A 23,795-nucleotide genomic window follows, 5' to 3' on the forward strand; every position below is an offset into this window, starting at 1 on the left:
TGCCTTATCTTCCTCTAAGCTAAGTTCAGTGCTAGGCTCATGGCTATGAGACCCTACTATCTAGTCACCACATGGCCAGGGGGAGGGAGAAGAGTAAAGAGCTGGGCTGCTCACCTGAATCTTCACTATCGTAGCACGTCCTGCTGTATGACTGGAACTCAACTTGGGGGGGCAGGTCCTGGGTGGACACTGGGGTACCCTGGGGATCTGCATAAAGCAGCAGCAAGGGCTGATAATGCCCCTTGATGCATTTGGTCACCACATCCTTCCACTTGGGCCCAATCTGAACCAGAACCAGAGAAGCAAGACAATTACACTTCATGTCCATAATTCAACATATATCTTTCTGTTCTATTTTTCTAAAGAAAAAGAGATGAAAAGACAAGAAGTAGGTAAAAAGACAACAAAAGAGATCACAGACCTAAATTTAAGACAATTTTTTTTTAAAAAATTTTGGCCACACCATGAGGCATGCAGGTCTTAGTTCCCCAACCAGGGATCAAACCTGTGCCTCCCGCACAGTGAAAGCACAGAATCTTAACCAATGGACCACCAGGAAAGTGCCAATGAATTTTTTGTTAAGTCTTTTTTTGTGAAATCCTTTTAGCTAAAACCCTATAACAGATAGAAATGATGAATAAAATTATTTTTATTCATGTAAAACATCAATTCAGTTGTAAAATATGAATAGAAGTTCTCAAAGCTGAATATGCTATGTGAGGCGATTTCAGTTGTACTTGGGGATCAATTTCTTTTCACAGACATCAAACAAAAGCCCTTGCTTGAAATCTGCATTTCTGTCATTTTCTCCTAAATATTAAAATCACTTGTATGAAGCTAGAAAGCACACAGAAACTCACAGACTGCCTTAGAACAAGCGACATTCCGTTTCAGAGTTCACACGTGGCAGGACATAAAATGTCAAACTGCTTAGAATGGACAGCTGAACCCTTCAGCTTTAGCTTTGTGCTGGATTCAGTGCTGCCACAGCAGTGGGGAAAAAGCGACAGGACAGCCATGGAAACAACAATCCAATCAAATCCCCACACTGACCCTCTCCTAAGTCTGGACCAGTGACATTCTTAGATGGTGTGTTCTTACAGTCAGACAACTAGCACAGTGCTTTTTTCATAATAGATGTTCAGTAAATGTATAACTGAGTTATTTTAACTGAAACACATTTATATGCTTTCTTCATACAGATCTTATTTACTATTTTATAAGGCATGGTATTATTTTTCAAATAAAAAAATCTAAAGCTCAAAGAACTTACATAAGTTGCCCAAAATTACAACAGTAAAAAAGAGACAAAGAAGAGAATCAGGGAATTTGACAGACTTTACTCTTTGTGGAAGATATTACGAAAGGTCCACAAGTTGGTATAGATTAGACTCAGCAATTTCCTAGCTGCTAAGCTTATCACAAGAGGCTTCCTAACTCACATGGATCACTTAAATTACTTCAGCCACACACTCCATGGTTTAGATAGCACCAAATTTCCAGCTTTAAATATCATCATGGCCTTGTTTTTTTTTTACACTATCCCAAAACATGTTAATCCATGATAGAGTTATTTCAGGGAGATAACTACTAGAGAAAAATTTATAGCAGTTCTGAGACAAAGCATTACTCACTGTTAATTCCAAGATTTGGAATTCTGAATTCCGTGCTAAGCTTATAAGCTAATTTGAGACAGTAGATTGTTCTTGCTCAAATCAACCAATGAATGTATTAAAAAAGCCCTTTCAACTATAAATACAGAACTGTGCTGAATGCTTGGTGAAGGGATTCAAAGACAATATAGAAGATAAATTGATCCTGTCTTCAAGGAACTTGTTCTGTTGGGGAAGCAAGACTGACATTCATAAATTACAGACAGGCAGCTAGACAATATAATTATGAAAATGAAACACTGAAGACAAGTAACTGTAATTTTTTGTTCCAGTCACCAAACACGTCAAGAAGGGTCTGAATATTCCTACCTCCTTGACATGAGCGTCATCAAAATACATCCATTTGCGGATTTTTGTTTGGAAAAAGAATGTAGAGTAATGTTTGCCATAGTAACAGATCATTCCTACTAAGTAGAGTTCAGACTGCTTGGCCCGGTCATCTGTCACTCTGAAAAACAGCTGTGGGGAAAGAGGAGAAAGGAAAGAACAGTCACATACTCAACCCTCTCATATCATCTCTCAGAAGACTCCATCATTTCTTAATTAAGATACTGACTTGCTTCTTGTTTTGCTAGTCCATATTACCATAAATAATGAACCTAAAAAGGCAGAATTTAAGGAAAAGAGAAAAAATGGTCAAACCGGTAAGGTGGTGATATTTCTTCATACATTTTAATAATCTTTCTTGCTGGGTCTTATCCTAAGAGGAGCCAGGAGTGTTGGAAAAAATAAATAAATAAAACATTCTTAAGTTTCAAAAGTTATTTATCAGCTGGTGCCATAAATACAAAGTTCCTGCTGAGACATTAAATAGAGGATAAGAAAGGCCTTAGGAGGAGCAATTGCTTCACACTGGTTACTAGCATTTCAATTCCAAGATGTCCAGCACTGTCCTGGGTACAAAGAGACATATAAAATGTTTGAAGGCAAGGACTCTTGCCTTAAGGAACCTGTTTGGTTGAGAAAGCAATCATAAAAACAAAACAAAAGTAGAAGAGAAAACATATGCTACAGAAACTTAGAAAAAGTGAGCTTTTTATTGTGCATAGATATTATGTCAGAGATTCTTTGGCAAGGAAATCTAAAATAAGATCCCAGTAGTCCACTTATTCTCAGTCATAACTTAATGACATTAAAATACAACAAAGGATCTCCTTAGTCACAGGACCATCAGAGAGAGAAACCAGTAGAAAGGAAATTACAAACTTCCTGACTCTTCTGAACTGAAGGAAAATTCTGGCTGTACCTATACTAGGACATATAGCTGATAAGGCAATGACCCCATGTTTGAAGTCTGTTCCCTATTTCCCTGAATAGATACATGGAAAACCTTCTAGAACTCTCTTCCAAGCCAATTCATTACCATGTCAACAGACACTGGTTCCTTACCATGAATTTAATATCTAGGACTCATGTTACCAACTTCTACCTCTTTCGTCGCCCATAGCGGCACTAGTCAGGACTGCTTCCCTCTTTGACCTTACTACCTCCCACGGATGAATACACTGGTATTAACTAACAATGAGCAGAGCACTGGATAACTCTATGAATTATTTGATTTTTTAAAAAATTAATTATTTATTTTTGGCCACGCTGGGTCTTTATTGTTGTGCGGGCTTTCTCTAGATTCAGTGAGTAGGGGCTCCTCTCCAGTTGTGATGCTCAGCTTCTCACTGCAGTGGCTTCTCTTGTTGCAGAGCACAGCCTCTAGGGTCTGCAGGCTCAGCACTTGCTGCACATGGGATTATTTGCTCTGTGGCACATGCGACTCTCCTGGACCAGGGATCAAACCCATGTCTCCTGCACTGGCATGCAGATTCTTAACCAATGGGCCACCAGGGAAGTACTGAATTACTTCATTTTTATCACTAACTACTCTCTGCCCATTGTATTTTTCAAGGCCAAGATCATTCCATATCTTCCAAAAGGCCTTTGCCACCTATACAAAGAAGGTATGTGAGCATGAACATGCATGCATATGCATGTTTACATATACACACAATGCATTTGCTCAAAACTCTTTAATATTTGTCATTTAGGATACACCTTTGTGTTTAGAGCTCATTGCCCTTGAGCAATAATAAGATACAAGAACTCCAAGTGAGAAATACAGGTAATTAACACTCACATCACCCAGCTTAAGGCAGGTGCCCAAGCTGTGAATGACATCCTCTGCCAAATCTGAGTGGTCCGAGTCCCATACCAGCCCAATTGTGATAATCTGTGGCGCATTCATCAACACACGGCGAATCCGAATCCTTTCTCCACAGTTGCTCTGAAATACACATATAAGGTCAGTTTGACATGTTTCCCACTGGCTCTGCCTTAATTCCACTAACCCAAGGGCTCTCCTCCCCACTCTGAACCCCACACCTGACAACTCACCGGGCAGTTCCGCAGATCCCCCATGGTGCTGGCATTCTGCAGCAGCTCACCAAACATGCTTGGTGAGGGTTTTTCTCGTCTTTCCAGCATACAAATAGCCTGATTGCTTCGAGATGGGAAGTTGAAGGGGGATGATTTGGGGAGTTGTACAGAGTTATAGCTAAATCAAATAAATCATTCATGCAGATTCCTAACTCACATATTTGACTTCCTTCCTCTGCCCACTATGCTAAAACCCCTTGTCCTGACCAGCCTCAGTGTCCCACAGAGTAAGTGAGCCTGCTGGTCCCCAAATCCAAAGCTCATAGAATCCCCATTCCCCCTCCCATTCTGCTGGCCAGAACTGGGACTAAGAGAAGGCGAGAGATGGGACAGGAAAGGAGGAGAACAAAGGTTATTCAAAATGACTGTTCTGAGATCCCACAGTATAGCAAAGACTCAGCAATAAGGCTACAAGCTACCTGGGAGCCTTTGGTTAAAACCCAGGAATGCCTAAGAATACAGAGAACGAAACGCTGTAAGACTCACCAAAGGGAAGTAGTGGAGATATAATGCACCATCTGGATGAAAGGCAGCGGGTCAGAAGTGGCGCCACAGCTGGTACATACACACTGAGCCCAGGGAGAAAAAAGTGAAAACAGCAGGCTATAGTCACTAACTGCTTTGGCACCCATGTGACACTCTACATCCTAGGATAAAGTGTTCTTAAAGAAAAGATCTAAGAAGTGATAGGGACAAAGATAAGGTTCACCTGCTCAAACAGTGTCATCGCAAACTTCTGGTGGGAGATGCAGTGTTGGGCAGTACATATGTCCTCTTTGGTTTCATCAGCAATGTGGAAGTGAATTCTCATCAGGAGGTTTTCCTAACAGGGAAGGAACAAAAGCAGTGTATCAAAAACATTTAACAAAGAAAAGCACAAATTTGTTGGCAGTTTACTCAGAGAGACAGCAATCCTTCTGGGAGGTGAGAATATCTCTGATATATTTTTAAAATTTTTAATTTGAAATAATTATCAATTCACAGGAAGTTTCCCCAAAAAATTGTATAGGCAGTCCAAGTACACTTCACCCAGTTTCCATTACAGAAGGCATCTTACATAACTATAGTATGATACCCAAACCAGCAAATGGACATTAATACAATCCAGAGTTTATTCAAATTTCACTAGCTTTACATACATTCATCTGTGGGTCTACAGCTCGATTCAGTTTTATCACATGTATAGTCATGTAAACACCTCCACAATCAAGATATAAAACTGTTTCATCACCACAAACCTCCCTACGCTATCCTTTTATAACTTTACCCATTCAATCCCAACCTTAACATACTAGCAACCACTAATATGTTTTCCTATCTCTATAATTTCATTATTTTAAGAATGCAATATAAATGGGATCAACCTTTTGATACTGTGTTTTACACTCAACATAATTTCCTTTAGATCATTCAAGTTGTTGCACATCAACCATTTACTCTTACTGCTGCATGGTATTCCGTGGCATAGAAGTACCACAGTTTGTTTCACCATCTATCCATTAAAAGTATTTGGGGCTTTTTACTTTGGGGCTATTATAAATAAAGCTTCTATGAATATTCATGGATAGGTTTTCATATGAACATATGTTTTCATCTCTCTGGGATTCATGCCTAGGAATCTAACTTCTGAATCTTATGGTAGTTTTCAAGTTTAGTGTTTTTAAGAAACTGCCAGGGGACTTGCCTGGTGGTCCAGTGGTTATGACTCTGCACTCCCAATGCAGGGCGCATGGATTTAACCCCTGGTCAGGGAACTAAGATCTCACATGCTGTGCAGTGCAGTCAGGGAAAAAAGAAACTGCCAAAGTGTTCTCAAGAGTGGCTAGATCATTGTAGATTCCTACCAGCAATAAATCAGGGATCCAGTTTCTCAGGGGGTACATTTTAACCTGTAATAGGATGTACATTACTCAGATTGTTTAACAGTTGCACAAAGGGAGCCTTCTGAAGATTGACGGGTGGCACCTGGAGTTGAAAAAAGTGAGGGTTGTCTACTAAAAGTCACCAAAAGTAGCACATCATGTTTGGGCTAAGGACTCAGCTATTCGCTATTTGATTATCTTAGAGGGAGATCTGGGTTCGATCCCTGGCTCAGGAAGACCTATTTAATTATCTTGGGTAATGCAGGAGCTCTCAAAGGGTGGGTCCCCAGACCAGTAGTACCAGGATTATCCCACCTAGAAACTTGTTACAGATATTCTTGGGCCCTACTCCAAACCTACCAAATCAGAAACTCAAAAGAGAGTAGGACCCAGCAACTTATATTTATATAATGAGCCTTGTCTCCTCCGAAGGTGAGAGCTACTGTTCTGTGCAATGGCAAGCACGAAACGACCCTAAACCTGAGAGAAAAAGAATAAACCCACTAGGCAACTCATACTGAGAATGAATTCGTACTCGGCAGAGACAACTTAGAGCTCTGAGAAACTAGGGAAATTCTAGTGCTAGCTGTAGAGATGAGGAATACAGTAAGTACCACAGTAAAGTAACAAGTCCCTGACGGAGACCATCCACAGTCTCACCCCATATCAAAGAGGGCCAGAGGCCAGCACTTACAAAGCACTCCGCGGCATCATCCATAATTCCCAGCTGGAAACGCTGTTCATCCTGAAAAGTCTTTGCCAGAGCACTGCGGAGAGTGTCAGATGGAAGCACTTTTTCACTACTGCACTGAAACTGGTTAAAGATCCCCTGTGGAGAAGAGGTTAGACAAGGGGAAAAGCACAATGCTGTTACTCAGCTTCTCTGCATCCCAGTCTGTCATGCTAGCATCTCCATGCTTATAGCTATGGAACCAAATGTACCTTCTAGGAGTTGATATGCCTGCAGTAAGTAATAAAAAAAGTAAAAAACAAGATTCATAAGAACGGGCATGACATGTGCTCATAAGGATCCTTGCTTTTCCGAGTGTGATATACCATTAAGGACACATTAGGAGAGACTGTTGTCATACGTTAAAGGAATGCAGTTACCTCATTTCCTCTGATATATAGAGAAATAAATGGTCTGTAGTAAATAAAGATAAATTATATGTCAATAAACTGGTTAATTACTCTCTGGTGGCTCATCCTATGAAATCTGGCCCTCTTCCTTTAAACTGTTTAGCTACTATAAAATTACCCAAAAGTAAAAGGAATAATATAACAAATACGTACACGTCTAACACTCAGAAATAAACATTCTATCATGCTTACTTCTAATCTGCAGATAAAGCTAAAGTCCCCTTTAAGATCAGTCACTCACTATCATGAGTTCATAGCATAATCTTTTGTTTTTAATACTTTATATATATTTGTAAGTGTGTGTGTATTTATCTCTCAATAACATATAGTATGCTTGTGTGTATATGTTCTTTGTTTTATGTAAAAAGTATCACACTGAATTTTACTTTTTTAAAAAAAATTCAGCATTATTTTTGAGGTTATCCATACATTTCATCCCTTCTTCTTGCTGTATGGCATTATATCAGGTTACTCTATCACAACTATTTATCATTTTTTAATTGACAGAAATTTTGGCAGTCTCCACTTTTTTGCTAAAGAGATTATGGCAACTTAAACTTCTACCAGGGCATGAATATAAATAAATTGCCCCGTATCCTTGTCAGCAATTAATATAGTCAAACTGGTTAATTTTAGTCTTTCTAACTGCATTAGTTTTTCTGGGTCTTCTGTGAGTACTGCTGCTGCTGCTGCTGCTAAGTCGCTTCAGTCCCGTCGGACTCTGTGCGACCCCGTAGACGGCAGCCCACCAGGCTCCCCCGTCCCTGGGATTCTCCAGGCAAGAATACTGGAGTGGGTTGCCATTTCCTTCTCCAATGCATGAAAGTGAAAAGTGAAAGTGAAGTCGCTCAGTTGTGTCTGTGAGTACTACTTATAGCAAATACCTTCTTCTAGTCTTCTGGTATCTTTCGAGCCCAGCAGTTTTTTATTTTGCTGTAACTAAATGTACCTGCCTTCTCCATCTTTACCTATATTTGAAACAATGATGAATGTGATATCCAGAGAATGGAAACAAAGAGTGGCAGCAACTGGCACCTTCCCCAGTGGTACCAGACCCTCCGCCCTCAGGTTAGAATGTGTTCGCTGACATCACATGGCCCAGATCCACACCAAGGCACCCAGATAAACTACTCACCCAACAGTGAGTTACATATCAACATGACAAAGAAGGTCACTTGCCTGAAACCCTTGTTAGTAATTATTCATATTAAAAAAAAAAAAAAAAAAAAAAACCAGGGTTAATTTTCAGACTTACGAATGAGACCAGAAATGAGATCACTTTTGTCAACCTACCTATGTGAGCTAACAAGAAGAGGTCCCACCAACCTAGAATGGCTAATTCTTGGTCCTCATTTTACTTGACACTTTACTTACAGTAGCTCAGTCACTCATTCCCTTCAGATTTTTATCCAAATATTACTTTCTCAGTCTAGTATTCCTTGATCACTCTTTAAAACAGCAAGCCTCATCCACTTTTTCTAAACTTCCCACGTTTACCTGTTTTAATTTCCCCGACGGCACTTGTTAGCAACAGTCATACCATATACTTTATTTATTTATTGTGTAACTGCAATCCCTAGAATATGAAGTCAGAAATTTTTATCCTTTAATTTGTTGCTATACTCCAGCACCAAGAATAGTACTGGCATGTAGAAGGCTATCAACAATGAGCTTTCGGGCTTCCCTGGTGGCTCAGTGGTAAAGAATCCACCTGCCGATATAGGAGACAAAGGGTTGATCCCTGGCCTGGGAAGGTCCCACATGTGCAAAGCAACTAAGCTTGTGCACTGCAGCTACGGAGGCTGGCTCTGTAGCCAGGAAACCGCAACTGCTGAGCCTGAGTGCCACAGCTACTGAAGCCCACACTCCCTAGAGCCTGGGCTCCGCAACAAGCGAGGACACCATGGTGAGAAGCCCTCACACTGCAGCTGGAGAGGGGCCCCTCTCGCCGCAACTGGACAGAGAACCACACAACGAAGACCCAGCACAGCCAAAACAGTATATAAATAAAGTTAAAATTTTTTTTAATGTTTTACAATCTAGTTTTAAATGAATGAATGATTTTATACGGGTAGATCTTATTAAGGGAAAATATTAAGTCCCTACTCTTTTTAAGCAGATGAAGAATCAACTTTCTGAGTGAAAATGTTTAAGGTAACACAACCAGCTCAAGCAAAATGGGACTAAACCTCATCCTTCTAATTTCAAGTAGGAACTGTTTTCTTCACACTATTTTCTTAATATCATCATTCTACCTCATATACATTGAACATCTATTCCTATAGCAACTTGAGAACAATTTACCATGTACCTGGCTATTATTTGCCTATAAACAAGTCTATGATATGGAGGAGGCAGTACCAGCAAATCATATTTAGTATTATTTAACAAGTATGGAGTTGGGGGCAGAGGTCTCTTATAATTACTTTTAAGTTATTTTGGATTGACCTAGAAAGTTTTAAAAAGTCTATTATAAGATCAGGTAAAGGCAGAGCAAGATCTTCCATAATTTGTTGCTGGAAGTGAAAGAAGATCTATCAGTGACCCCTTAAACTAGACCAAAAGGAAAGGTCTAGGTCCATGGTTAAACACTCCCAGAGGGCAACTGGATAGACCAAGTGACCAATGGAATTTTGAAACTTGGGAAAACGTGAAGAAAAAAGGAAAAGCAAAGTAGGAAAAGAAGTAGTGACTGCTTCTATGTATGGTGATCTGAACACTTGATGATATAATGAAAGAGAGTCACTTTAGCATGGCCAAACTTGGTAACCACTATTATATTCCCACCTGTCATTCTTCTCAATCATTAATGGTAAGGTATCAATGCTGGCAAAAGCTCTACCTCTTGGGCAAGGGACGGATAAAGTTTGGTCCTTTGTTCAGAGCCCACAATCAGTTCCAAAACAAACCAATAAAAAATTAGTTTCAGGACAGTTCTGTACAAACACAACGAATGCAAATTATAGCCCCTTTAGTCTTTCTCAACTGGGTTTCCTCAAGAATTAAGTCTTAATACTCGAAGGCATCAACAGCTCCTAATGAATTAACTTCTCTCCTACACATAGTACTAGTTATGTTACCATCCTAGAGAGAATTAAGAAAATAGTCTCAAAATACTTCATGGCTCCGATGACCCTGTTTGAGAAAGGACAGAGCTCCATGGAGAGATGGCATAGCATAATAGCATAATAGTATAGACTCTGGAACCATATTATTTGTGTTCAAAATCTCAGCCCTATTATTTAATCATCTATATGAACTTGGACAAGTTATTTAACTTCTCTAGGCTTTAGTTTCCTCTTCTAAAAGAGAATTAATAATAGTATTTACCTCCTAGGATTATTTAAGGATTACATAAATTATCTATCTTTATACTTATATTTTAGACAGATACTTATATCTTAGACAGTCTGACAGTATGAAAGTGCTATCTAACTGCTAACTGTTATTATCATCACCTTTCTATCTGGGAGTTATTTTAGGTTGCTGCCTGCACTGACCTATGAAGAAAGGCCTTGAATCAGATACACTTCTACCTTGAGCTACCTCCTCAGCCTCTGAGATCTGGGTATGAAGGTTGAAACTCTTCTCTATTCTGCCGCTTGTATTTAAGAGAGGCTGATTTCCCATGACCTAGATAACAAGGGAAAGAAAGACTTAAAGTCAGAGCTCTGCCTGCATCCACAGTGCATATGCAACAACAGATCTGGCTCTTGCGTTCAGAGGCATCATCTCCATGCTGCTCTTTTTTAACCTCTTAATTACAGACAGCTTTCTCCATACACACTGAATATCTTCTCAAAATAGCCTCTGCTTGCATATTCTTTCTTTTCTTATTTTAATTATTATTGGTCTTGTTAGAAACAAGCATGTGCATCAGGGATGAAGCAGCCTAAGCCTGCCCAGCATGCATCTGTGGAGCCACAGCCCTGGAAGAAGCCGCAGCACAAAGCCCCTCTGTTAAGGCAGCACACTAACCCCTGTGTGTCCCTCTCACATGAGAACCAGGCTGGAACGCGCCTTCTCCCGTTCCCTTTTTCACCCTCCTCCCACCTTTCCCAGAGGGAGATCCTATTCACACCAAAGAAAGCCAAGAACATTTAGTTCAGCAATAAGAACAGGTGGTAGCACCAATAAGGAACAAAAACTGGTATTCTTCCAGTTGCTGAGTTCTATGGCAGAGAGGGAGACAGGGCAGGAAGAACCAAAACCCAGGAATCATTTTCCTCTGTGGGATCCATGTCAGTTTCATTTCAATAAATAGAAAACCCAACTTTGAGGTTTCTCTCTGCTCTTCTTCACAGAGTGAAACCAAAGAGGTGTTCCTTTTCATTCTCAGGAAAAGGCAAATTACTTTTTGTTTATTAACTATTTTCTTGGATGCAGTGCAAAAGCAACAAGACTTTAATGACTAAAAGCAGGTGCTTCCCCACCCATCTCTCTTGGATCAAGTAGCAAAACAATTCTACTCACATGAGCATATAATTATTTGGATTAGTAAAAACCATGTAAATAAGATAAAAGCGCCATAAAGACAGAAAGTCTTTGTACTTTGGCATGTACAAATGCAGCTGTTGCTTGAGATTTTTTTTTTTCTTTCCCCTAAAACACAGACTTTGTCTTTAAGCAAGGAATAGCTGATTATTTCTCTCTCAGAACTTTCTAGCTTTGTATCAAAAAGAAGTCATGAGTAGAGAAGATACAGGTCAAGGAAAAGGGCTGTCACTAAATTTGATGCTTTATGGGCCCAAGGTTTTTGGAAAGTGCCCTAGTCGGCAATCCGACTCACCTCTGAGAGGTGTCCAGCAATGTGTTCTACAAAGGCATGACGCATGTTACACACTGCTACTAACTCAATTCTCAGGATTTCTCTTCTTGATCTGAGCTTCCCAAATCTATAATTTTGGCTCTTATAACTATCCTTTTTTTCCCCACACCTCCTGGAAATCATACACCTAAATAAATCATAAACCTAGATGTGGCCAATTGAGCCTGTTTGTAAACACAATCCTTTGAAAAGAAGATAAAGGAACTACTCCTAGTGGGTCACTGACTGCTGGAAGAGAGAAATTTCACCCTAGTTTTGCGTGTTCAAAAGAAAGCTGAACGTTTTCTTTCAAGAGAGAAAGAATGTTTAAATGTTTACCATTCTGGCACCCAAAACAGTAACACTGGATTTTTAACATTTATTGCAAAGAATTTCAAACATATCAGGTTAGACAAAACAGCACAATAAATTTCTTTGTACTCTTTATCCATCCTCAACAATTATTGGCCTGCGTCCAAGCTTATTCCATATATACCACCCACCCACTCACCCCTTTCCCAGATCATTTTGAAGCAAATACCAGACAAATATTTCAGGAGATGCCTCCAAAAAATAAGAACACTTCTAGTTTAAAACATAACCATAATACCATTACCACACTCTTAGAAAAAGGTATTCAGTCAGTTCAACAGAAATGCTTGCTCAAACTTTGGGGGAGGCAGAGAACAGCTGGCCAGTTTCTCTCCTGGGATTCTTTAACCTTATGTCTTAAAATAGCCTCTGAACTTCCTAATTAGAAAATTACCCACATATCCTATATCAGTTCCTTCAAATTAAATTCAGTTATCAATACCATTATCTCCCAATGAGTTTAGGGCTTTATTTGCACTCAGTTCATAACCTAAAACCTTGGACTTGCAGTGGTGAAGTAAAAGACTATCATAAACTACCTTTCACACTCATTCCTGCCACTCATACAAAAAAGACACCCACACACACACAAAGGTAGAGACACAGATAGAAATACCAAGACCTCAAGACACTGGACAGATAGACACAGAGGCACAAATAGGCCAGATTCACCATGGAATAGTACTGCTTTCAGTGGGAAATCATAAACTAATATTAAGCTAAACTAAACTAAAATATAAGTCCATCTGCTAATTTTTGCCAAGATCAAAAATGTAGGACCATATAGATTACCAACAGTATTCAAATTAAATTTTGAGAATCAATATCATAACCATTTACCCCATAGGGAAATAAAAAATGGAACCCTTATGGACAAGCACAAGGCTTGTGAGATTGTAAAAGTTTCAGGTTCTGCGATAAACTCTGGAAAGGAAAGAATCATGGTGATCTAATATATTTTTCCCTGAAGTCATATCCTCTATTTGAAATATCATGTAAAATTCTGAATTCTATAATTTCATTTTTGCTTTTTTTTTTTAAACTTCATATTGGAGTATAGCCAATTAACAGGTAATGCTAGTGGTAAAACCTGCCTGCCAGTGCAGGAGACATAAGAGATGCAGGTTCAATTCCTGGGTCAGGAAGATCCCCTAGAGGAGGGCATGGCAATCCACTCCAGTATTCTTGCCTGGAGAATCCCATGGACAGAGGAGCCTGATGGGCTATGTTCCATAGGGTCGCAAAGAGTTGGACATGACTGAAGCGACTTAGGAGTAGCAGCATAGCCAATGAACAATGCTGTGATAGTTTCAGATGGACAGCAATGAGACTCAGCCACACACATATAATTTTTAAAAGGATAAGAGCTTAAGTTTTATACTATCCAAGTTATGTCAACTGTTAAATTAACTCAGAAAACTTAGGGACAGCCTAATACAACTTTAAAACTAAGAAAAGTTAGGGACTCCCCCACTGGTCCAGTGGTTAAGAATCTGTGCTTCCACTGTAGGGGCATAGGTTCCATCCCTGATCAGGGAGCTTGCATTCCATGTGTGCAGTGTGGCCAAAAAGTAAAAAAAAAGAAAAAAGAAAAGCCTAAGAAAGGTTAACCGAAAGATCACAAAAATATGGTCATATTCCATAAATAGGCAAAACAATCAAGTTCAACTTAGACACGTGCCTTAGACATAGGACCTTTCTTATGTGAGGGCTGTTTATTACGAGCTAAAATTTCTGGGTAACATACTAGAAATCTAATTTCCTGGTTTACATAGTCAGTCCAGGATAATGGATTTATTGTTTTCTGACAGTGGCAAGGACTATAAGACAATGAAGAACTTTCTATTCCTAAAATCTACAGGAAAAACAAACAAAAAAAAATTACCAGACTGTTATTCCTTACATCACATTACTCCATATGTGTATGTTTCAGTCCCTAGTATAGGAACAGCTACATGGTACAAAATCAAAAAATATTGAGATTTATTCCCTTAACCCTCAAATTTCTCCCCAGTTAACAATGGAGCAATCAGAAGAACATAGACTTTACTGCTCCTTCACAATAGTCTTACTGCTCTACACATACAGACTTATACATTCCAGAACACCTTAATATACAAAAACCTATTTCCTCCATCCCTACCTCCATCATCACCACCACTCCGAGGCATTTAGGCCTTAAAAAAAAAAAAGAAATCACTAATTGAGAAGATTTATTGGATTTAATCAATCAATGCAGCATTATTCTTTGCCTATAACAAAAAACACTCTGTCCTACATCCTGGCACTGCAAAGCCTCTAGTACAATCCCTGGAAGGAGAACAAAATCTTTGTGGCATACTAAGTACAGAGGACGGATTTCCTCCTCTGGATAGAGATAAATAAATAAACCAACACCAAAGTAAAGTCATACCCTGGGGGCCAGGGTGTAGGAACAGATATGAGTAAGAGCTCTGGGCTATAGGCATGACAACGGTTTAGGTCAGTAATACTAGATGGGAATAAATTTGCTGTTTTAGAAGGGACAGGGTAATTAGGACACAAGTCCCTTCTATTTGCTAAATCAGAGTTGAAAGAAACCGTGGTTCAAAATAAGCAGAAAGACTAACAAATTCTTCATTAATAATTTGAATGCAAGATTTTGAGGCTGCAATTACTTTAGGGACTTAGTGTCAAGTAACACAGAAAAAAAAGCCAACAGTATATTTTACAGGACCAAAAGAAATGGACTATACAAAAATAGTCCATTTCTGTGGTTTTATGTACAAACCACCAAAAAGTACTGGACACAACATATTCTATTGTACCAGTGAAGATTATAAGACACAGGACTATTGACAGACGTTCATAGACCAAAAGAAAAAACAAAATACAGACATGATCCAAATGTATCCACATAAGGCCAATAGTAAATGTATATTTAAGGTGCTAGGTAAAGTAAACAACTGGAGAAAGAGCAGGGATACATATCTTTCAGCCAGACTTGGAAGGGCAAATCCTTCATCCAAACATCAGATTAAGAGAAAGTTGGCTAACTTCTGACTCATCAAGGAACATGTTTGTGTTTCTTTGTGCCCTTAATAGTAGGTTCTAGAGATAAGCAATTATGCTGTAACATAAAGAATTCTGACTTTATAGAACTGGCAAGTTTTACAGACTATTTCAAATTCAGCGATCCTGGAGTCTCTTGTTTTAAAAAAAATCTAAGAAATAAGAATTTTATGTATAAAACTTGCACTAAAGAATGCAAACACCTGGAGAAGGAAATGGCAACCCACTCCAGTATTCTTGCCTGGAGAATCCCATGGACGGAGGAGCCTGGTGGGCTACAGCCACAGGGTTGCAAGGAGTCGGATAGGACTGAGTGACTTCACTTTCACTTTCACTTTCAACCCTCAGCTGAGACTTTCAGCTCTTGTGTTTGCTATTGATTGTTTTCTTGAGTTCTCAAAGACCTGTGACCATATTTTTTTTTAAGTTGCCTGTTTTCTAATTGCATCACTTTATACACTGTTGTCTAATAATATGTGGTATTTAGAATGCCTTCTTAATTATTTTCAGCAGCCATTGCCTGTATTTTCTTAGCACCTGAACTCATCTCACAGGGAAATGCAGCTTTTTTGTTTGCCCTCTCTGCATACTGGACCATCTGAGTCAGTGTTCTAACTAATCCCTGATGGTCTCTGAGCCACTGTTCTACCAGACTCAGTAGTTATGTGCTTCAGGAATTTTTCGGTAGAATTGGTCCTATTAGGAGACTCTTGGTGTCACCTTTGTTATCTTAAAAGCTGGTCCCTTTGCTGAGGCTCTTAATTTTTTGAAAACTTGATGCTATTTCAGCTGAAAAAAATTGACAAGGCTATTTAAAAAATTGAGGGAAGCCATTTAAGAAATTGAAAAGTAATCGCAAACAACATTGGGTAGTTGTGACTTTCAGTTCTGTATCAGTTGAATTTTTGTGCTCTTTTCCCTGTGTATGTGGTGGTTCTATTTTTCTCCAGTAAAATTTTTTATTTAAAAAAAAAAAAAGAATGCAAACAGATCATGAAGTATCAGCAAAAAGGAATCCTTACTGGCCTCATCAAATATTCCCCTAATTTTTAAATAGAAAAATATTTACAATTATACTCACAGAGGAAAAAAAATATAAAATTATGCCCACACTGGTCACCACAAAGTTAACATGTAACTTAACCACAGGATACCATATAACTGCTCTGCTGACAGAACCCTAGCCTTTCACTCTTTCATCAGCCGACCTTTACCATTATCGACTCCCCTCCCTGTCCCCACTCCCACCCCTGCATTATCTCACTCTTCCCTTACTAAATGAGGCATGAAGGCTTAGATTAGTGGATCTACTAAAAAAAATATGAGGCTAAATGTCACAATATGAAAATCTGTTAAACAGGACAAAGTGAGAGAGAATATAAGACACAAAGAAAAAGGCAATACCCAAACTCCGTAACAAAAACACCAAAAACTACTAAAAGACTCAGGCTTCCCTAGTGGCTCAGATAGTAAAGAATCTGCCTGCAATGCGGGAAACCTGAGTTTGATCCCTAGATTGGGAAGATCACCTGGAGGAAGGCATGGCAACTAAAAAGACTATATGAACCCAGAAAAGCTGTGTTTAGGTTAAGGTCCAGGCACTGAGCCTAACACCAAGAGAGAAGAAAAGCTGGGCCACCTTCCCCAAAACCCACTCAGCCATGCCAAACATTGTTAAGTCAATCACAGATCTACACAGAGAGAGTATTTTCAAAACTTCGTAAAGAAGATAAATTCTTAAAAGAGTTCTGACAGGTAGATGTGGTTTGATTTAAAAGGGATGTGTTATTGTTTTATTTATTGTTATGTTATTGTTTGGGGTGCCAAGGGATCCAGACAGAGTGAATGATGTCTGCAATGTGGTATCTAAGAAGCAGGCATACTATGTGCAATATCTACTGCCATAGCTGAAACACAGTCTTGGGAAGGAGAGGAAGGGAAAAGAAGTGTGAAATTAGTTTTTTAAATGTCTATAATCTTGCTTTTTAAAGTGATTTTTAAAAGACCATTGGAAGCCACTCCAGGGATATAAGAAGGGAGTAACTTCAAAATATCACTCCAGGGCAGTCTTAGGTTCGAACAAATAGGAAGATATTAGAGATGGAAAGGCAATATAAGGATGGGGTGGGAGTACTCTTTTTACTAAAATGGTGGGCAAAAAGACTTATTACTAGAAATATCATAGACCAGAGAGGAGGCATAAAGCAAAATGACGATCTCTGTGAGGGAATACAAACTATTTTGTTTCCCTCTTTACACTTTAGGTTTCCCAGATTGCTGTATTTTTTTATAATAAAAATCATCATTCAAATAAAGAACAAACATGATGGGTATATACAACCAAAGAATAATAAATAAATGCCCATGTGCTTACCACACAACTTAAAAAAATGGAAAAATTGAGTTTGAGACTCCCCAATTGATTATATCCTCCCCATTCCACCTTCCAGAGGTAACGATTATCCCAAATATTGTGAAAATCATTCCTTTTTTCTCTACAGTTTTATCATATGTATGTATCCCTGAACAATATGTTATTTAGTTCTGCCTGTTTTTGCTTTGTATATAAGTGGAATCATAGTTTAGCAGTCTTCAGTGACTTGCTTTTTTCATTCAATGGGATTACATCTCTACTGCTCTTAGAGATGATAGGAAACCAATCATCTTAGGAAACCAATGGAATTACATCCCAATAAACCCACCGAAAACATATGTAACTTATCCACCAAATATCATAGCCTAGCCTACCTTAAACATGCTCCGAACACTTACATTAGCATACAGTTGGGCAAAATAATCTAATACAAAGCCTACTCTATTGTAAAGTGAATATCTGATCTAATTTACTGAATACTTAAAGTGAAAAATAGAATGGTTGTATGGGTACAGAATGGTTATAACCGTATTGGTTGGTTTAACCTTATGATTTTGTGGCTGACAGGGAATGACTGACTGTGGCTGACTGACAGCTCATTATAGCTGCCCAGCAACACAATAAAGTATCATATCACCAGCCCAAGAAAAAATCAAAATGCAAAGTAAGGTTCCTACTGAATGCATATCGCTTTCGTATCATCATAAAGTCAAAACAATCATAAGTCAAACCATCATAAATCGAGGACTGTCTGTAATCTTTCTGTGATTAAGTTGATATATGTAGCTGCCAACTATTCATTATCACTAAGTGAAGTCACTCAGTCGTGTCCGACTCTTTGCGACCCCATGGTCGGTAGCCTACCAGGCTTCTCCATCCATGGGATTTTCCAGGCAAGAATACTGGAGTGGGTTGCCATTTCCTTCTCCAGGAATTCATTATCACTACTATATAGTATTTTACTCTGGGAATAAACCATAATTTTTAATCCATTACCCTATAGTTGGAATGGGTTGCTTCCATTTTTCTGTAATCATAGACAAATACTACCTTAAATATCCTCTGATGTATCTTCTGGTGTGTATGTACAGGAAGTTTTCTACGGGGAATATCTAAGAGTAGAATTACTGAGTAGTAGGATACCTGTTACTTCAATTTTGTTTGACAAATGCAATGACAAATTGGTTTCCTAAATAGTGGTATCAATTTATATTCCAATCAACAATGTACATAAATTCTCATTATTCTACCTTTTAGGTAACAATTTTATCCAACTTTTAAATTTCTACTAATCTGAAGGGTATGGTTTAATTAATATTTCTTAGATTACTAAAGAGGGTAAGCCTCTTTCATATCCTTAAAAGTTAATTGGCTTTCCCATTCTGAGAAATGCCTATTTATGTCTTTTGTTAGTTTTTCTGTTGACTCATCTTACTTTTTACTTATTCTTCATGGGAGTTCTTCTCTAAGTGCTATGCTAGATACCAATCCTTGTTGATTATATATAATACAGACACTTTCTCACAATTTGTAGCCCTGTATATTTACTGTCTTTATGGAATCTTCTGATGAACAGAAGTTCTTGAATTTTCTATAGTAAAATATGTCAAACCTTTTAGCTTTGTATTTTCCATGACTTACTTATTAAATCCTCTTTATCACTTAGGCCAAGGTACTCCCTCATAGTTTCTTCTAAAACTTAAAAAACTTTGTTTTTCACATTTTAGTCCTTAATTCATCTGAAATTCTTACTTTTGGTATAATATGAAGTAGGGATCTAATTTCCTTTTTGTCTATACAAATAACCAATTATCTAAGCACATTTATTGGAAAATATGAGACTATAATTTTCAAATTAAGTGCACAACAATTAAAAGAATGCAAATAATGCCATCTAAAACAAAGTATGTGCAAACTAAGGCTTAATTATTTAACATTTATTTAGCACTGAGGGATTGAAAAGCATTTTAGGGGGAAAAAATCAAGTTTTTAATCTTCCAATATAGCAAATTTGATAGCTCAGTTGGTAAAGAATCTGCCTTCAATGCAGGAGACCCCAGTTTGATTCCTGGGTTGGGAAGATCCCCTGGAGAAGGGATAGGCTACCCACTCCAGTATTCTTGGGCTTCCCTTGTGGCTCAGCTGGTAAAGAATCCACGTACAATGTAGGAGACCTGGGTTCGATCCCTGGGTTAGGAAGATCCCCTGGAGAAGGAAAAGGCTACCCACTTCAGTATTCTGGCCTGGAGAATTCCATAGACTATATAGTCCATGGGGTCACAAAGAGCCAGATGCGACTGAGCAACTTTCACTTTATATAGCAAAAGTGTCTATCTGTAGAATCTGTAGAAATTCTATCTGTAGGAGATTCTCCTACCAGGTATTTCCCCAGGATTTAGATCTCTCTAGCAAGTAACTTGCCCTGTTTTTTTGGTTTTAATGTCATGAACCAGACTTCCCTTGGACTTGATGACCAAAGGACCACTATGTTTCTTGTCTATCTAAAATTACATACTTAATGTCAATGTACCTTTCAGAAGATCAAGCCAAATGCTCTTCTGAATGGACTTCTGTCTGAATGGGTATAGTCAGAAATGTTACAACTTGTAAAAAATCTTGTTTCATTAAAATTTCATATTTAAACTCCTCAATTAACCAATAATTTATTTTCTTAATTTATTCTTTTTGGTTTTTTGCTGCACTAAGAGGCACAGAGAATCTTAGTTCCCCAACCAGGGATCGAACCCATGTCCCTATGGTGGAAGCATGTAATCTTAACCACTAGACTGCCAGGGAAGTCCTCAATAATTTATATTCTATATTTTGCTAAGCTATAATGGTTGCAAACAAAGAGTTGAAAAAAAAAGATATTTGTGATCCTAACGGCAAAAAGTTCAGAAGTCTCAGTTATCTCTTTCCAGAGATATCAGCCTACCATGGACTAAAACTTCAAACTGATGTTGGCCAAAAAATTGTTTTGACTCAGCTGTTGCAAATTTAACTAGGATATAATCCTGGAGTTTTTTGGTTATAATTCCTGTTCTCAAATGTAAAAACAACTAAGTTAATAATGATCACAACTAAGCATCCTTGTGACAAAACTAAGGACTCAGACTTCATGAGACTGAAAAATGACCCTAGAAGTGTCATCATCCAACCACAAATAATGCACTGTATATCTGGACCAAGAAAACAGAGAGGATACAGGCTGGAAAACTGATGGAGAATGGGCCTTTTATACATCCTAGTTCTTTCTCTTTAGCAACTTACCTAAAATCTCTGAGTCAGAACTCTCTCGCATTACACCATTTTATTTGTCTCTAAATGAATCCTCAGTTTCACTTTATTCAGAAATGAAAAAATTGGAGTCAGATTAAAATAGAACCAATATAAAGAATCTATTACATGCGATAATAGGAAATATTATTATGAAATGGGAAAATGGGAAAATTTTAGTACTGATTTTTCCTCATAGAAATAGTTTGTTGCTAAATTTAGCTTTAATAGACAATAAATAATTCCATGAAAACAGCTAGTTGTTTGTTTTTTCAAAATGAAAATTTAGTATTAGCTTTTCAAATACTCAAAGTCTAAGCACATGTAAATAGTACCCTATCACATTAAATAGAGTTGTATGGGCAAAAGGTTCAGAGAAACAGAATACCAAGTAGTATTTCTTTGCAGCAAGCAAAATTAATCATACTTATCCTTTGCACTAAACCATAGGCAGATAATGTAGCAACAAATTCTTTAGCATCAATCTGAATAATCAAACCACCTCAATATTGATCATTTGGCAACCTAATGACAGTGAGAAGAAACAGGTTTGAAGTTTTTACCTTGAGAGCACAAAAGATGCAGGAATCTCCCATGCATTTGTGAGTTGTAAGCTGCCTAAAGCTACGTCGGAAGATGTCCAAGTGCCATAAAACCTGAGGAAAAGGGAAGATACTTCATTACGCTACAAAAACTCCCCATTTAAATCAAGAAGTCAAGCAAACATAGGTAATGATCACAGAAGACATCATTACTCTCAAGGGAAAAGTTCATTCTAACGTATTAAAAAAAGTCCAAATAAAGTGGAGTATCCAATCAGAGGCACAGATGACCATTCTATGGAGAAAACACTAATTCAACATAAAGTAGATCACATAGAGAAAATGTGATATGACATACATCAAATGTGATCCTAAAGAGTTATTTTGTGGGTTAAAAACTGCAGACTAAGGATTTATTTTAATTGTCCACACAAGAAAAGCAAGAATATTTAAAAACTTATTTAAAAGCTTGAATCATAGTGTGGGATTTTGTCTTTGTTAGATTTCTCCATTTTTGGACCTTTCTGAGAGAGGTGTGACCTCCTTAAGTCAACAGAATTTAAAAAATAACAGTAAAATTAAAAAAAAAAAAAAAACAGTAAAATCAACAGTGACAAATCTGTTCCTAGAATGTAACTTTGACAGAAAGTGATAAGAACAGCACTTTACTTTTATGGTATTTCCCTCAAAAATTCATAACCCCAGTTTTAACATGAGAATCACATCAAATTCCAATAATGGGACATCCTACAAAATACTTGACTATTACTATTCAAAACTGTCAAGATTGTCAAAACAAGGAAACTGTGAGAAACTATCACATCCAATAGGAGCCTAAAGAGATAAAACAAGTAAATACAGCTCTTGAATTGGATTCTGGAATACAAAAAGACACTATGTAAAAACTCAGGAAATCTGAATAAACTTTGACCTTTAGTTAAAAAAGAAACAGTGTAAAAAAAAAAAAAGAAAGAAACAGTGCAATTAATATACAGCATAAATGCCCTAGGAAGCTTCTCTTATCTGGAAAACACTTAAAAAGCATCATATCTGAAAAGGCACTACACTTTAGGTGCACCAGATAATAGACACCTCTGGGCCATCTTCGCATTGATACTAGGTATCTATAGGTATATATTTCCAAAAGTTTGTTGAAACATGCTACACTCCCAAATAAGTATACCTTTTTATAATAAATGTAATGGGTTCAATACACCTGTGGTGAACATAGCTTTCATACCATAAGTTAGAACATTAGCTCATAGAAACAATTGTTTTTAACTTGTAACATGATTATAATAGGCACTCCAAAACTATCAATGTCTTCAAGTATAAATATAGAAATAAATATATAAATACAGAAATATATGTGGATAAATTATGTGTTCTATAATTGAGTCATGGCAATGAATGAACTAAGTCTAAAGAAAGGCTAAAACTAGGACTCAGGTCTCCCAATTCCTAAGTCTAGTGCTTTTTATACCAAATACAATGTCATGTCTTTTTTTCTCTCATAACAACTTATTTTCTCATATATCTGAGGTGTAAAGCTAGTACTTTACCCAAGCATAATTATCTTAAGATTTACTTTTACTCTGAAGAGGAGAGAAAGGGGAAAGTTATCACTTGAAACTCAGACTGAGAGGGATGAACCTATCACACTATGGCCCTGATTGGGCAGGGCAGGCAGGCAGACAGAAAGCACTCGAGTTTTGAGAAGGCTAACGTGGCAAGCAAGACCAAAGGGGAAAATTTAAACTAGATAATCAACTTAGAGGAATTTATTTTCTACCAGCTCTGTGCAAGCATATCTAATCAGATACTACAGGAGAATTCAGAGGAAGGAGACAAAGAAGTGGACAAAGACTGGACTCCAATTTGAGTGTGCTGAGAGCCTGAATATTATGAGACAAGAATAACATACCTGGAAATCTTTGACTTATGGAAAGAGTTTTGCTTTCTAGACTGGAGGAAAGCAACTAGAGTGATGAGACACCTTAGTCTCAAATGGAAAAAAAAGAAACACCAGAGACTGTTCAGGGAAAAAGTCACTAAGCAAGTAGTATGATCTAGTCTATGTACCTCCCTTTAGGCAGGGAAGTAGTAGTAGTTAGTTATTATTTCTATTATCATTATTAATCTCCTTTACAAATCAGGTAATTGAGACTCAAAGAGATAAAGTGACTTGCCTATGATCACAGAGATGAACTTAAAAAATGATCTTAGGCTGCTGACTTCAAACAGAGACTATCAAGTATTAGATTTTAAAAA

General features: G+C 37.8%; 1 protein-coding gene across 23 annotated transcripts in view; it reads right to left on the bottom strand.

The window, feature by feature from the left end:
- Nucleotides 1-23,795, bottom strand: part of USP54 (ubiquitin specific peptidase 54) — a 118,626-nt gene that overhangs the window by 35,477 nt on the left and 59,354 nt on the right. For all 23 annotated transcript variants that reach the window (XR_009696078.1, XM_061161821.1, XM_061161808.1 and 20 more), the window contains 8 exons: nucleotides 21,546-21,638; nucleotides 6,657-6,791; nucleotides 4,810-4,923; nucleotides 4,587-4,669; nucleotides 4,059-4,164; nucleotides 3,802-3,948; nucleotides 1,983-2,132; nucleotides 115-283 (listed from right to left, as the gene is read on the bottom strand). Coding sequence is in view for 22 of the 23 variants with exons in the window: in XM_061161821.1 (XP_061017804.1) it covers nucleotides 115-283; nucleotides 1,983-2,132; nucleotides 3,802-3,948; nucleotides 4,059-4,164; nucleotides 4,587-4,669; nucleotides 4,810-4,923; nucleotides 6,657-6,791; nucleotides 21,546-21,638 (997 nt within the window). In the remaining variant the exon portion in view is untranslated. The remainder of the gene's footprint in view (nucleotides 1-114; nucleotides 284-1,982; nucleotides 2,133-3,801; nucleotides 3,949-4,058; nucleotides 4,165-4,586; nucleotides 4,670-4,809; nucleotides 4,924-6,656; nucleotides 6,792-21,545; nucleotides 21,639-23,795) is intronic.

This window comes from Dama dama, chromosome 15 (genome assembly GCF_033118175.1).
Source record: "Dama dama isolate Ldn47 chromosome 15, ASM3311817v1, whole genome shotgun sequence".
In the NCBI taxonomy this organism is placed as follows: Eukaryota; Metazoa; Chordata; class Mammalia; order Artiodactyla; family Cervidae; genus Dama; species Dama dama.